General features: G+C 41.9%; 1 protein-coding gene across 2 annotated transcripts in view; it reads right to left on the reverse strand.

The window, feature by feature from the left end:
* The window catches only part of brinp1 (bone morphogenetic protein/retinoic acid inducible neural-specific 1), a 130,096-nt gene that overhangs the window by 75,105 nt on the left and 38,964 nt on the right, over positions 1-16,027 (reverse strand). For both annotated transcript variants that reach the window (XM_035608874.2, XM_035608873.2), the window contains exon 2: positions 4,598-4,865. In XM_035608874.2, the coding sequence (XP_035464767.2) occupies positions 4,598-4,815 (218 nt within the window). In that variant the 5' untranslated portion in view covers positions 4,816-4,865. The remainder of the gene's footprint in view (positions 1-4,597; positions 4,866-16,027) is intronic.

Genomic DNA, 16,027 nt, shown 5'->3' on the forward strand with positions numbered 1-16,027 from the left:
TTTACCTCAAGATGACGCAAGTCTTAGGATGTGGGGCTATCTGTGTGATGAGCGATTTGAATTAGAGACGGGATAAAAGACGTTTGCACATATTAGAGCTGCAGATTATTCATTCAAGGTTTAATGCTAATCAAGTGGTTGTTAGGAATAATTAATTTACGAAAGACATGTTCAGATGGTGATATGCATAATGTTCCTGGGTAGAATATGACCATGTCATCCCTGTCAAACCCTACATCAAACGACGGTTTGATGTAGGACTGGTGTGAGGTGGAGGACAAAGGTAAATTTCGGATCAAAATATGACTGTGATTCAATGGAAATAAATATTATTATGCCTTCATGCTGGCATCGCTTCTGGGTTGTCTGTCCATCAATCCATCCATGCATCTGTCCATCCAACTCTCAAGAACGCAACTGCTCGTCACATTGCAGTGCAATGAATTGATTTGAATTTGGTGGTCAAAAGATTTTTAAAAAGATCAGAGATTTAAAAAGATGAGTCAAATGAGGTGAGGAAGGCAATTAATGAGATGTTTTTTCTTTGAGCAAGAATACAGTCATGTGGGTTGCATCATACTATAAAGTATATATGTAGTGTTTATGCAAGGTTTTAATGAGTCAGTGATTTAGTGTAGTGATAAAATATAGATAGTGCAGTAAAATATGCAATGGCTCAATTTCCCTTTTTTAATGAGTGTTATTTCCTCTTATTTTAATACATTATGTTATCATACTCACAGACACACATTATTTCAGATTTTGGATGATTAAGTCAGTAAAATGTAAGCATGTATTTGACCAAATCTGAAAATGGGTCTGCTTACTGGCGACATGTCGATTTCTATTAGATTTGGAATTAGTTTTCTGCGGGTCATTACGAGACTTTGTTCAATTCCGTGGATAGATGTTGAGGCGTTGTCGAGCTCATGCAGGTCCGGTGACGAGAGCAGCTCTATCAATCCTCCCCTTTCATTCACTTCGGCGTGGCTTTTCAAAGTGTGATCAATCAGAGCTATGCATTTTCATAAATATTTTTATTCTAAATAACAGCCCCCATCTCGCTTCTTTGATTACAGTGCAATGCTGATTTGAGCCCTTCAAAATGCATTAATGGCTACTGGATTTGCATTTATATTGGATTTTCACTCGGGCTCACACGAACCTGAGATAGAGCTCGGCGAACAAAGACCAAACAGAGAACACGCATCATCTGATACACATTCAATCCCCGTAATAGAGTACAAGCGACCGAACGAAACATGCTTGTATGACCAAAACAGGCCATCGGATTTGAACACAGACTGAAGCACACATTGATACACGTTATTGCGCCGTAGTTCTGGTACAAGAGGAATATGCAGCCGGCAGTGACAACGCCTTTCTTTTGACTGATTATCACCAGGAAATGTACACTCATGTGTACAATATCAGAAAAGAAAGAGATTGCAATCTACAGTGGCACAGTACGATTACTTATACAAAGCGCACTTCAATCATTTTTCTTTGAGAGACATACGACACGAGGGCGAGGGTAATTGGCAACTTGCGTAGTATCTTTATCCTTTAAACGACAGTGAACTTCCTAGACCACAGAGCAGCAGACTGGCACCTCCTGAATCTGTGTTTATCCTTCAAATTAGGCCCAATGCCCATGTTATTAAAGATGGGGCAGATTTGTTTGTTGCTGATCAGGTTGGCATTGTCCGTGTGGCGTGTCTCGGGGGTAATCGCTCTCGGAAAGAGAGGAGAATGGAATGGATGCTTTGTCTCTCCGCAAATCTGATTCAACCACTTTCCACCACTAAATCGTCGAGGCAGAGACAGTCCCCGGGGAAATTTACAAAGCGATTCAGTCCTCATTGCTGGTTAGAGGGGAGCACGAGCCGGGCAATCATGTGCCGGGGAGAACTGAGGGTATGTATGATTTCATTCCAACCAAACACTACACCAGCTGATGGCACTTATTTTCTCACCCTCAGGTTGAAGACGTACTAATTGCTGATATTAGCTGGTGGTCCATGTTGGATGAACATCCTTTAAAAAACACTTGGACCTTTGGGGAGACGTTTCACACCCTCGCCTCAAATAATGTACATGATTACATACTAATATATATTCCATGCGCGAAAGCCTCATTCATTCAGACCCTATACTAGAGCATGACTTATCGGTTCGCCGGTAAAATGAGCCTTTCACCAACAAAACTGTATCTGCAAATTACGTTTGCTGATATGCACCGATATGAAACTTTTATTATACAGAATAAACAATGTAGAACATACGCAAATGAATGTTCATATTTCTTTGTAAAAAATAATGTTTATTTTCTTATTGCAAGTTCTATATATTTTTTTCTATTAATATAGCAAATTATTATTTATAATAAAGTTAAAAGTTAAACTGTCAAAAATGAAGATTCAATTACATTTATTTGTCATAAGGGTTTCATAACAACATAAGAAAAATTGCCAGTTTTTATTTGAATATATGTTTCAGCCAATAAATTGGTATCAAAAATGTTTTACTCCCTAGTATCAGTATCAGTATCTATCTAACTCAATGTGCTAGAGATAAAGTATATGATTAAAGGCATGTTCTGAGTGAAATCCCTCGTAGCAAAAGTACAAGCAATCTATCAAACTTTACTTTGTTGGACAGGTCTGCAGATGTCTGACAGATGTGACTGTAGAATGTTGATAGCTGTCATTTAATATTTTAATGAGAAATGCAACAATAATTTCACACCTATTGCAAGATTTGCTTGTCATGTAATGAGGAGAGGGATATATACGGTGGGTAAAGTTGACTCCACTAATGGTTTGTTAAGAGGGAGAAACAACAGGAGCCACCTGGGCTCCGCAACACTCCCAGCAGCACCCAACATCCAAACACACTCATTTTTATAAATGACTGCAGCCTCACAGGCGACGCTTCGCTGCTGTACAGTGTCTGTGAAAAGCCACTTTAGAAGTTTTGCCTCTGAGATTCATGTCTCTGTGCAACATCCCGCTCTGTCAAGTTACACATTATGCAAATGCGTTGTTTACTGTTCATTTGACAATATCAAGGCATGAAAGCCGGTGGGGACTGGGGTCTGTGGCAAGTAACCAAGAGAGACGGGGGAGAGGGAGAGAACAAACTCTGAGAAAGAGCTGCCAAAGGAATTGTGGCAAACGACTCTTACTCTTTCTGAGTCTTTGTATAATTCTGATTCTGCAGACTGTGGAGGTTTCCAAAGAAATCAAAGCACGTCAGTCTAAGAAAAAAAAGAGGGTGTCTGGTCATCTAATTTCTGTACCCGTACCTCGGTATGTGAAATGTGAGGAGATGTACAATGCACAGCAAAAGTATAATTAGGAAAATATAAGCCACAATACAGTTATTGAATGTCAAACTGTGTTATTTGGTCACAAGGACAAAAGAAAAGATGGAAGTTGAATATTGACGGAAATCACTGATGAGTGGTTTAAAGATGGAATAATTGTAATGGCCCTATTACAGTTGAGAGCTGAGGTTGGCATGAAAAACTCAAATTCAAAAGCAGGATGACAGATTAATCCAATTATCCCTTAATAATAATGCATTGTAGATTTAATGCGCCTTTTCACATGTAAGGCCCAAAATCCTTTCGGTGGGTAATCACATCTTTGAATGTGTCATTAAATGTGCCAAAAATGAACAATAGATGCACTTACTCAGCCCCAAGTTAAAAAAAACCCATCAAGGGTGTTTTCAACAGCTGCGAAATGGTATTCGACCAGCTCCACTTTATTGAAGGGGGTCTCCATCAATATTACATATGTTTTCACAGCAAACAATATGTATTAAGGTTAAAGAAAAAAAGTCCTCTGTGGTGTCAACGTGGTTTTCAAATTCATAGCGGGGTATCTGTGTTATCATCGGGGTGTGTATATTGCACTTTGTTGGCCAGGCAGGGAGGATCTAATGAAAAAACGCAGTCAAATTGCTTCATGTGAAGTGCAGGATCCAGCATTTCTGGGTCTTGACCCATACAACTGAATAAAGGTCAGGATATCTCTGTCTCTCCTCTTTTGAAATCCGTTTATATTAATTCCCCTACATTTTTTGGCAATTGCCCCCTATTTGTGCAAATGTGTAAAAATATTAATAGTGAGAAGTGAGGAAGCACTTCTCATTCGGGTACACTTCACTGACTATATTTCTACATTAGCACTAACTGCAAACAAAGAACCTGTTACTGACTTGCAGATTAACACAATGTTAATAAGATCCTAAATCTTTAATATGACTATTATGATTTATTTTTTCTATTGTGCGTCATTCAGTTCAAGGGCAAGGACAATTTGTCCAAAAAATACTTGGAACTTGGGTAATGGTAAAGGAGGGCAGAGGTCCTGCAGCAGAATACTTCATTAATATACAGTAAGAAAACAAAGTCCACAGTGCTGAGAGTGACTGCAGGTGTATATAAAAAATGCAAACCTAATAGGTTGAAAATGAACACGGTGTTGCTTTTTGCAACAAAGATCTCAAAATAGCAAAACCGTTAAAACAGACAGTCTCTTGAAAAAGGCACGCGTGGCATCAGTACACGGGCTGAAAGTGAACTCACCTATAAATTTTATATCTGGTCGTAAATCCTTGGCGGAATCTTTCCACAAAGGACAGATAACTTCGAGAGTGGTGGAAAGGTCCACGGTCGGAGATGAGCCACTCATATTGCTTGGTGACATGTTGCTCAGTGGCCAACGGGTCCTGGCGGGAAGACTGAACTGTTATATGGTCCCATATAAACAGGAAGCAGATGACCTCAATAAACCTCCAGTTCATGCTTTTTTTTAAGCCGCTCTCTGTTCATTCTCGCTCCATTACGTGGAGACCTGATGGGAGAGAAAAGCAGAGGGAAGGAGGGAGGGAGGGAGGGAGGGAGGGAGACAGAAAAAAGGAGCTGTTACATGACAAAGTCTATTTTAGCAGTACAAGAAAATGTCATAGTGTTAGGTTAATTGTGTTGTACTGAACAAATAAGACAGTGCCCTTGTCACTGTCACTTTACTGTGACGTGATGTGTATTTATTTTCTGCGCTTTCTCCGATTTCCCCTCGATGGAGTATTTTTTCTTTTGGTTTTTTTAATACAACGCCACACAGATTGTGCTTCTCCGTACGCGACTGCTACCCTTTTGCAGATGAGCATGAAGCACACCCTGAGCTGTGTGGCTGTCTTTCTTTTTTTATATAATTGGTGTCATGATAAACTCTGACAAGGTTAGAAGGCCGCTTTATGATATGTTATGACATCCAGCCACTTATGTGGAAGAACACCGTCTCCCCTTACCCAGTGGTGTCAATTACTGCGAGAGGAAACTTTCAACTATTGACTTCACGACTTCATGAATTGTTAAAAATATGGAGGGACAAAATGTTGCCTTTTTTCATCAAACACAAAAATTAGACCTCACTTTGGTTCAACTAAAGCTGCTAGAGATGGATAATACAACTGTAATATTGCCCTTAGCACTACACAGCAGCACTATGATAAAAGCATGACCCAGAGTAAGATAAAAAAAAAGAGACTGGATTTAAAAATAACACAGACACACAAGGCAGCAAAGGAGCAAAGTCTGTGGGAAAACGTCATTTGCGGATCTAAACAAGCCCAGATTAATGGTGTTTATTAAAAAGAAAAGAACAGAGATGAGAAATAATATATACCTCACCCTGCCTGGATTGGTCAATTTGAATGTACCTCAGGCTAAGAATAAAATGGTGTGACTATTATTCTAACATATTAAACAGCACTACATAATTCCCTATTTATTACCAGTTTTCTTGCAGTAAGAAGGCCAATGCACTGAAAGAAAAACACAATATTTAACATCACATCATGCTTAATAAAAAACAACCTTTCAAATAGAACATTAAAATGACTGTGAACATTATTATGAACTCGGCAGTGAAATTATGTCTCTGTTGCTGATAAGGAAACGATTTTCATCAGTAATTGCATTTAAGAACTTTGGCCCCTGGCCGGGGAGCACACAACATCGTGCCGTCAAGTGTGTGCGAAAAATTCTTCACCCCTTTCATGGTTTATTAGACAATAACGCATCATAAAAGAGCAGAACAAATTTAATGGGCTTAATTTTTTCCTGTTAAATAGATGATGAACTGCTTGATTGCAAAAGTTAAAGTATTCAGTGGCATTCTTAAAGTGGGATTTCTTTCCTTCTTTTTTTTTTTTGTCTTGTGATGGTTAAAACTAATGTATCATCTTCTTATGACATCTTATAAACCTGCTTCTAAAGTCTGGGATAACTTGAATATATATTCATGCTAAACTAATTAGAAATGATGCTGCTATATGTGAAGCATAATCAGCTCTTTAAACTGATTGTAATGAAATGTCTACTATCAACAACAAAAAAAGTAATGCATTTCAGCTATAATTGCATATTTGATAGGCAGAAAAAAACAAGTCTTCTTCACCCCCCATCAGTCAGACACTGAGCCATTGACAAACTATGACAGTGTACTTAACAGGCCTGTTTTAAGTTAATTATGTTCGACTAATTTGAGTTTGGCTGACAAAATAAAAGCATACTATACTGTAATCTGATAGAGAGGGACAACGCAGTGGGGGCGGGGTGATAATGCCTTTGTGAACAGATGGGTTGTTAGTGAGCAAATGTGTCAGTGAAAATTATATATTTGAATACAACTCCAGTTACCACCATAATGGTTACATTATCTGATGGATGTTTAAGCAGCGATTATGTGTGTACCTATGGAAATGCGATCAATACACATCTAAGCACTTAATCGTACTTTGTATTTTGAAGATAAAGTGACTAAGCAGCGCTTTAGCAAATCAATGATTAATAAAGTCATTTCAATAAATGACTTCACTACAGTGTTGAGTATAAAATCTTACAGAATTCTTTCATTGACACATTGCCGAAAAAAACCCGTTGTCATGTCGTCTTTGCTTCTTTAAATGGAATTTTCCAATTTGCTCAATGTTTTTTCAGAATTAAAAAAGATCCCAAGTTACTTTAGCTGCAAAACATGATTATTAGAAGAAAGGCTGATGTGTTGATCAAAAAGGAATGTACCGCATGCTCCCATCACACTTTGTGGGCCATGCTTTGAGTCAATGCACAACCCCGTCCAAATGGGGTGGGCTGATCAACGTGTGGTATTTTGGGGGGTTGGAGTCATGTGGTGCAGCGCACCAGCTGCACAGCGGGAAGTTGGCGGCGATGTGGAACCATACACTCTATCTCTTTCCTTTATAAAGATGTAGACTCCACCCCCACCTTTCAGTTGAAATATGGAAGCTATAGAGAGCTGTCGGCAGTATTTACCCCATGGAAAAGTTCCTCTCAAGAATAAAGTTGCGTCCACGCGCAGGAAGTGCTGAATCGCCAAAAACCAAACACCCAACCACGTAAATAAGCCACTGAGGGCGGAAGATGTTAAATTAGCTCGGGGGGAGATAAAACATTTGGTTAATAATCTTTGCCCAGATTCAATGCCATCACAAGGAGAGCCAAATAATTTGGCCGAGAACCACGGGGACAGTTTAGCAGCTGGACGAGGGCCATCCACTACAGCCTGTCTCTAACTGGTACTGAGGGCGGGGCTGCATCTGCGAGCCCAGCTTAAAGTGGAAGGGGTTTGAGGGGTTGGAGGTTTCTGCATTTAAAGAAACACTTATAACAATCCCCAAATCTCTAAATGCTCTTATTTCTGTATGTTTTGGGAGGGAATCTGAGGACGTGAGCAATATATTTTGAAGGAGAGACAACCTCCATATTTTCTTACATTATAAAGGTCAATTCATAGTGAGAGAACTCTTGAGAAGGTTTGGGTGAGACTCTCAAATAACACTGAGGTTAGAATAATATACATTGAATACAAATAGAGCCTGTCATTGACGAAATACGGCTCAAAAGAAATAGAGAAACATGAGAACAATAGGCTGGATTATTCTGTTACAATAGCCAGTGTCACACCTCCCGCACATCAAGGTCAGAGCAGGTTGTAGACTGGAGGGCAGCGCGCCATTGAAGTGATGCTGGCACCGAGCTCCTCCCTGATCTCCCTCCACTGAAGTGGATTTGATATGTTCAAAAAGGAAATGGCTTCCTCGAGAGGGATGCTTAAGGCCGATCTCACTGTGATGGAGAGAAATACACTCACAGGACCACGGTTGCTAAAAAGAGAAAAAATGTGAAATGGCCGAGGCCGAGGCGCAAAACGTGTCACTTCTCCCAAACCAACATCCAATACCAAATTCTTTTTAAAAGATTTTCTATTATAAGAAATTGAACCTTTCATCATAAAACAGTTTCCCTAATTAAATGCGTTGGAAACTCCACTCTGATATTAAGGGCTGACGTTTGCAGGGGTGGATCAATCAATCCCTTTAATGTGTCCATGCAAACAAATGAGGCTTCTTTCCCATTTCAGGAGCACTTGTTTGATTAGTCAACAAAAAAAATAGAATGCATTCTTCCTGTTGTTATATTACATGATTTCCTACACTGACGCACAAATCTCACATGCATCTCACAAATGTGCCCGGTGGTCTGACAAAGAAAGTAAACAAATCTTGATTTTCTCTTATTTGAAGATTACGGTTATTTGCAGAGTGGATTAGTGAAACGGGGAGAAGAAGAGACAGAGAGTGGATCACGTTTACCCTTGAATGAGCAGGGTAAAAAGGGGAGGATGTCTGCTCCAGGAAATCACAAGATAGGACAAGGGAGGCTTGTTTTCTCCATCCTCTTTTCAAACAGCCTTATTCATTCCGCAACTCCTCCTCCATTCTGGTTAATTCAAGGGGATTCAATCTCCATTCTGGCCCAGTCGCTTTGCCAATCAATTCCTCTCTCCCCTGTGTGGGGCCTTTAGTGTCCCTCTTTATTCTATAAACTTCATAAGAATGGGGGGGCTTGTTCGCCTTATTTGTATTCCCAATCCAGGGAGGCAAGAGATCAGGGAAGAATGAAGCCCTTTGCAAGGGGACAGGTAGACTTGCAGGAATTAGAGGAGATATATTGTATTTCTGCACTATCCATCTATATCCGTTGCCTGTGCATGATAGTTGGTCACCAATATGTAGTATTTATTTTCTGGATTATTTGTGGACGGGACTGTAATGCCATAAGGCGATGGGAGTTCTCCCTGCGCTGTTATTAGCATGACTGCCTCAGAGCAAATTCACACCCGGCGAGGCAGGTAAAAAAGCGCACAGCAAAGCAAAACCTTTGACACAAGCTTATGGATGGCTGGCGGTCTAAAAATGAATTTTATACCCCTCTGGGTTATTTTAACTCAGTTCGTATTAATGCGACCTCGTGGGGACTAAAGGGTTGCGTGAGACTGATGCAAGGGAATGACATAATGGGGAAAGAGAGAGCAGAGTTGCATCTAAATATGCCAAACTGGTGTCATCTGAGTTCTGAGAGTTATTATTGCGCCGGGAAAAAAGTGTGGTAATGGTCTGACACTTGCAATTGCTGGGAAGCAACAGAGGAATGGGGCCAGCGTGGCTAACTTCATTTGGACTGGATTCTTTTTTTCCCCCCTCCTAATCTCCCGCCTTGGTCCTGTTGTTTCTTTAAAAAGGACTGCAGTGGCGCCCTGACCTTCAGAATACATGGCTGAGCAAGCAACACTCTGGGCTTGATAATTAAATTCTCTGGTTGGTCAGCAACCAATCAGCTCAGCTCGGGGATCAATGGCTGATTTTAAAGAGCAAACTAATTCACTAATGGTTAGAGTTATTCCAATTTACCTGGCTGCTGAATTATTGTGTCCAAACCCATATTGTGAGAGGGGAAGGATCAATGCGAATCTGGGAGAGGGGCTGCGGGCTGTAGGGGCCGGTCGCATCTGTCATGTGAAGCGGTGCGAGGATTTGCTGCAAGGTTTATTTGATGGCCGCCCCGTTGAACAGCAAGAGTGTGGGGGCGGTTTATGAGATGGTTCTAAACAAGCGCGGTGTCTGTCATAAAGCAAACTAATTAATAAGGTTTGAGATTAGGCACGGGAGCAAACGGTGCGGAGGCAGCCGGTTTCTGGGCCGCGTGATCCTGATGAACGAACCGCATTGGCTGAACTGGACAGCAATTAAATTTTCACATGAAATTGAAAATGAAATTCATGATGGATTCCACAGAATGAAACACTAAAACACTGCGACACTTGAGTTATCTCTTTGTTGCAGGCAGAATTAGTTTTTTCGCTCTGTTATTTCAACACACAGACCTCACCTTTCCATTAGTGCCGTGACTGGGAGAGCTCGGCCGACTATCGGTAACATATGTTTCTTAAACACATTTAGTGAAAAAGAGCACGCCAGCGCTGATTTATTTCTGTGTTCATCTCGTTCCAGGAGAAGGTGTTTTGAGCTGATAGTAAAAAAAAAAAAACGGAAAAAAAAAACGAAGCACTCAACCTCTCGAGCCAGCGTCGGAGTCTCTCACCGAGGAGAATGAGATGCTAGCTAGCCAGGCACGCCATTTGTCAGCACACCCACCGCCGCTTCTTTATGCAGCTGTGGCAACGGTACAGATGAAGATTGATCATTTGTCAACTGGCAAATTGGCTTTCAAGTGCTTTCCCTAATTACTCTGTGTTTTTATTGATGAGGAACCACTGACTGCTTTCCTTCGATTTACTTCGCCGGGCACAGTCTCTATTTTGAATCTGTCGTTTCTCACCTTTCCTTCCAAAGGCAATGCTGGGGCAGATATAATGGGGGCGAAATGCTCCAACCTTTAACAGATTTAGCATGCTCCTCTTCTAATGTTCCACTGAAAGAAAAAAAAAGGAAAAAAAGAAGTGTAGGATTTAAAGTTAAAAACGGCGGAGCGAATTCCATTCCCTTAACTGGTCATACTCCAAATGCACCCAGAGGAGCCCCTGACATGAATCAGGGGGAGAACAGGAGCTGCTGGGAGGATGTAAATGACACTGTTCGCACAGCGTCTCCTCATTGCCCATGCATGTAAATGTCAAGCGATGTTATCAACCGAACCGTTTCCACTGACTAGAACGCGAAAGGTCTAGACCAAAAAGTAGGGATGAACGGGGAGAAAAAAGGAATGTCTCAGGGGGAGGAGCAATGGGTTCATCTCTCAGGGAGTGCAAACAGCAGAAAATGTCTGAGAGACACGTATAAAACACACCCTGCTTTGCTCTAAAGTGAATGTATGCAGGCACACGTTATGTTTTTCCTACTTTCAGTAAAATGAAACACCAACGACATGCATTTAATGGAACTGCAGTGAAGCTCACTTCATTTTTGGGTTTTTTTCAACTGTAATTACCAGCAGAATTGAACAGCATATCCTCCTTCCTCTTCTTTTCCCCCCTCTTCTGTGACTGATCTGTCATAATTGCTTGTGTCTGTAACAATTAATTCAAATCTCACTATCTGCACCACAGGGGTGGGGGTGTGATGAAGAGTTGCTGCGAGGCAACTGTGAGACTGCAATCGGATTGCAGGGCGGCGTTTTATTTTAAGAACGACACAAGTGAGGAAAGTATCACCTTATCGGGGCGAGGCGTAGATTTGCTGATCCCATTTCATTAGTTGAGGAACAGGGAGAGGAAAAAGAAACGCTGCTCCTTTTTCCCCGGCCCTGGATATTTATCAGCTCCCGCACGAGATGAAGCTCGAACAATACATTGTGTTTCTCTCAAACTCGTCGCTCCCCCGGTCGCACTCCCAACCGCCGTCACACTTGAGCAATGTCTGCCGTTCTTGGGCGTTTGTGAATCACGGGGAAAACAGAAGGGCCTGGTGGAAAACAGTGGGGAAGATAAAGGGAAACGTTTCGCCAGCACATTTCCGGGTCGTAATGCTGCTTCAACTAACGTTTTCATGACAACCTCACACGATTACCCATTTTTAAGGAAGGGGTGGATCTCTGACTGAAATACTTAACAGCTGCTGCCTTCTCAAGGAGCTGGACCACTGGCATTATGTGCAAAAAGGTTTTGTCCAGCTGCAGTAGGTTATTTTCGCTTGCCTTCGCTACCGCGTTTGCTCGCAGCACTGCGACGCCACGCCATTCCTGAATTTACTGACCTCATTTTCTACACAATTTGATGTTTACTTTCCTCTTCACCTCTCGCTAATCACAAGACATTGGCAGGAGTTCCCCTTTTCTGACCAACGGCCTCGCTCTCCCCGGCAACACAAAGAGTGGAGTGTTGAGGCGATGGCCACTGCTCCCATTGTTTCCTAATTCAAAGCCATAAATTTGTGAAACAGACAGGGAGCGGAGGAGCAAGCACAGACCCAGTGGGCTCCATAAATCAGCGAAATCTGCAGAGATGCAGAGCAGATGGCGAGAAACAAGTGCCTCCATCTCAATTCCTTGCAGATTAAGCATCGCTAGGCTAAACTGCTCCACATCATGTGTGCTTCATGTGAGCACTGTGCGTGATTATCAATATTCTAAGGGTGTTTTTGTTCAGCGCCAGGATCAATGTCCATCACAGTTAGATTGAACGTACACAGTCAACGGCAATTTGGTGTCTTCTGTTAACCTACAGTATTAGTCCTTTGCAGCCTCGCCTACTTCATTACAGATTCTCTCCCACGAAGACCTGCACAGAATACCTTTATGTTTCTCCCCGTTTCATACTCCAAACCAGATTACATCTGCAATATTCCATACATGAAAGATTTGCTTCTAGCCTCGAGCTGAATTGGATGCATCTGCTGTTCAGCCCCCCGGAGCATCTTCAGTGATTATACCCTGCAGTGCCAAGGACAATAACAATTAAGTCGCAGAACGAACGGAAATCACTCATTTCAACGTGTTTAGAGAGTTTGTCACTGTCTAATTTAAGATGCAAATATGATTGGCCAATAGATCAGAAAGACACACACGTAAAAAAATTTAAAAAATGGGGAGGGGGGAAACGTTATCATGTCATGACTTTCACCGGTTTCGAACGCGGGTGGCATCTTTGTATCTTGGAGGTGAGACGGAGTGAAAAGAGTGCAGCTTTTGGGGACATGCTCTGCCATACACTGTGTACACAAGTGCGCTCACACGCACACGCCTGCAACCACAGTACACTGAGCCACATGCGCAAAGGCATCCTGAGCAGACATTTTCAGGGCCCGATATGACTAAAAGGATTGTGATTTTTTTTTTTTTTTTTTTTGCTGAGAAAAGCTCTTTTTTTATTTTCTGCACCACTTTCCGTCTCCTCTTCTTGGGAGGGTTATCGTTTGCAAAAGCGTGCCCTTGATATGGGTTACAGCAGCCAGGTTGTACCCATTCCCCATGTCAAGATTGAAAATAGAGTGCTCTTGACCCCTTGCCTTTGAATTTCTTCCACTGCCGCTGTCGTCCTCCCCTAAGCTGTTTTTCTTTTTCTTTTTTATGCCGTAGCTCAGAGGTTTTTGCCACCAGGCTGGCATTTTCATTTCCCATGCTCTGGCGGAAGTCAAATAAGTCATTGGGTGAACTATTGTGTAATAATACAAGCATGTGTAATAATGCAGAAATACTGTATATGCAGCTTAGAAATTAAATTACATGAGGCAAAAAAAAAAATGATATGCTCCATTACATATTGCTCTGATATTTTCTAAAACATGAACTATGGTAGCAAGTAGATTTCATCTCAAATGCTGTGGATCCCTCGTGAGTGCAGCTGCTCCTATATTCAGCCTCTACTGTCAGAGTTTCCCTTCAACCCTGCAGGGGGGCGAGCGTTTCATTTTCAAACAATACATTTTTAAAGTAGAGTATTAACTAAAGGTATTAAAATCATACATGGTTGTCAACAAACAAAAAACATGGCATTGTGACGCCACCTTATGAGGCCATGATTCAATTTAGAGAACCTTGTTAAAGCAGTGAGGGTGAACTTTCCTAACAAAAAAGATTATCCTCGTGGTGTGTTTAGAGATGATAAGGAGGGCTTTCTTATCAACTGGGTTTCAGTTGGTTGATATATATTTTTTTTTTGCTTCACTGGTTTTCCATCAATATAATTGTTGCTGTGAATACCCCCCTTTTTTGCCTCCAAATAAGAGTCCAAACCTGCATTTTCTATGGACATGGCTGGTTGCTGTTTTCACAGTAGCCAGGGTGTGTATATATCTGAAGTGTTGCCTAGTTTTGTGCTAATATTCATTGATTTTTTTTTTATGGATTGGCGAAGGGTGGCCAACATAGATCTAATACTGATTAATGGAATATTTAACATTTTAATTTTATGCGAGAATATAATAGAAAATGTGTCTCAGTTTAAAGTAAATATGCTGTTCAGAGTAAGAAGCAGTTGAATGGGTTAATACAGAGTTCACTGCTTGGTGATCATCTCCCATGTGAGCAGGAGTGAATTTTAGTGCTCACAGTACTTGATTGGTGGAAGAACGAAGAGGAGGCCGCCTCTTGAATTTTAAAAAGGGATAGGATAATGGAAGGACAGCGGCCAAGAGGAGTGGCTTGGAAGGAGTAATGAATGTAAGGGTAGCCTAGAGGTGAAGGAATTAAAAATGAAGCAGTCTTCCTTATTAAACTTTCACTCAGCTCATTTACAGTGATAAAGGACTTGTCTGATGAACCATTCGCACAAAAGAACAGCGGAGCGGAGCATCAAAGCACAAGCACATTCGGCGGAATCCCGCCTGTTCTCGACGGTACGCTGGCGAGAGTATGTCACAATCGGTTTCACTTCCAGATTTGATCCGTTTTCAGAACCCCCGCTCCTTGGATGTAACCAGGCTGTTATCCAGCCAAGGGCTATAACGCCATTGCACCTTTTATTTTTTTGTCCTGCTCACCACTGTGACTTGAATATGCCGCGTTGCCTCTTCTCTGTCCTACATCGGTGTCAAGTTGTTGTGCTGAGTGTGCAGAAACGCACAGAGGATACTGCTCAGGCTATAGCTTCACCAGGACTGGCCTCTCCATCATTAAAACTAACAACAGCAGCTCCATCAGCAGCACAGGGGTCTCTGGAGATGGTGGACACTTTATGTACTGGTGCGTGCGTATGTAAATCCATACTAGTCCTTGTCCCCTAAGACTCAATCAATGTTTCTTTGTTTTTTCGTTTGAAAAACACGGCACAGTGTACAGTAAATGTATTTATATGGTTGAATGAGCAGAGATACAGAATCAATGGACACATATTGGTAATGTGTCATATTTCGGTCAGTCCAAACACACGCTAACAACCCCATTTCGTTACAGTATGACGATTCGGACGTTCTCCAGTGAATACACAGTTTCTAATTGCTGCAACTGTAATTGCATTAGAATGCGAATCATTTCTATCCCTTTAGCAAGTGAAATTCGGAGGCCAGTCCCTCATTTACGGAGACTGACGAGAGCGTTCGCTTTCAAAACGCCTATTCAGAATCCGAGCAAACAAGAGCATTCACGGACAACACTCAAACGCCACACAAAGAGGCTGAGTGAGGAGGACCCGGGCCGAGATCTGAAAGCGGCACCATCTCGCTGCGGCGCAACAGTGTTGACCATCGGGCAGCCACGCCGCAAAATGCATTTCCACCGCGCAGCAACCCTCTCGCAAGCATCATATTAGACTGTGATGTAACTTTGACAGCACAGCGGAATACCCACATCGCTGTAGCACTGCATCCATATTTAATTCGCTGGGAATTAAACATAGCCGAGCATGTTCGCAGTATACAGTGGCTGATTGAATCATATATGAGGCGCTCTGCATTTACAGTGCGAACTGTGCATCTTCTCTCAGACAACACAGTCAGCAGTTTGATCCAAACACAAATCTGACTGAAACACAAATCGCTCCCCTGTCTGGCTCAGGCGCGCTTGTCGGATTTCGCCATGTTTCTCGGAATCCGGCGTAGCAAATGGGCCCACAGTGGGCCCGTCGATTTGTGACTCTTTATTCATACATCCAGCACTAAGCGTCCGCATGTGTCTGTCTTCTACGCGTAAAGAACAACATGTAGGCCTCACGGAAAATAATCCTGGCACTAGGTGATTGCGTGCTGCTGCAAATTT

The sequence above is a fragment of the Scophthalmus maximus genome, chromosome 20, assembly GCF_022379125.1.
Source record: "Scophthalmus maximus strain ysfricsl-2021 chromosome 20, ASM2237912v1, whole genome shotgun sequence".
NCBI classification, from domain to species: domain Eukaryota; kingdom Metazoa; phylum Chordata; class Actinopteri; order Pleuronectiformes; family Scophthalmidae; genus Scophthalmus; species Scophthalmus maximus.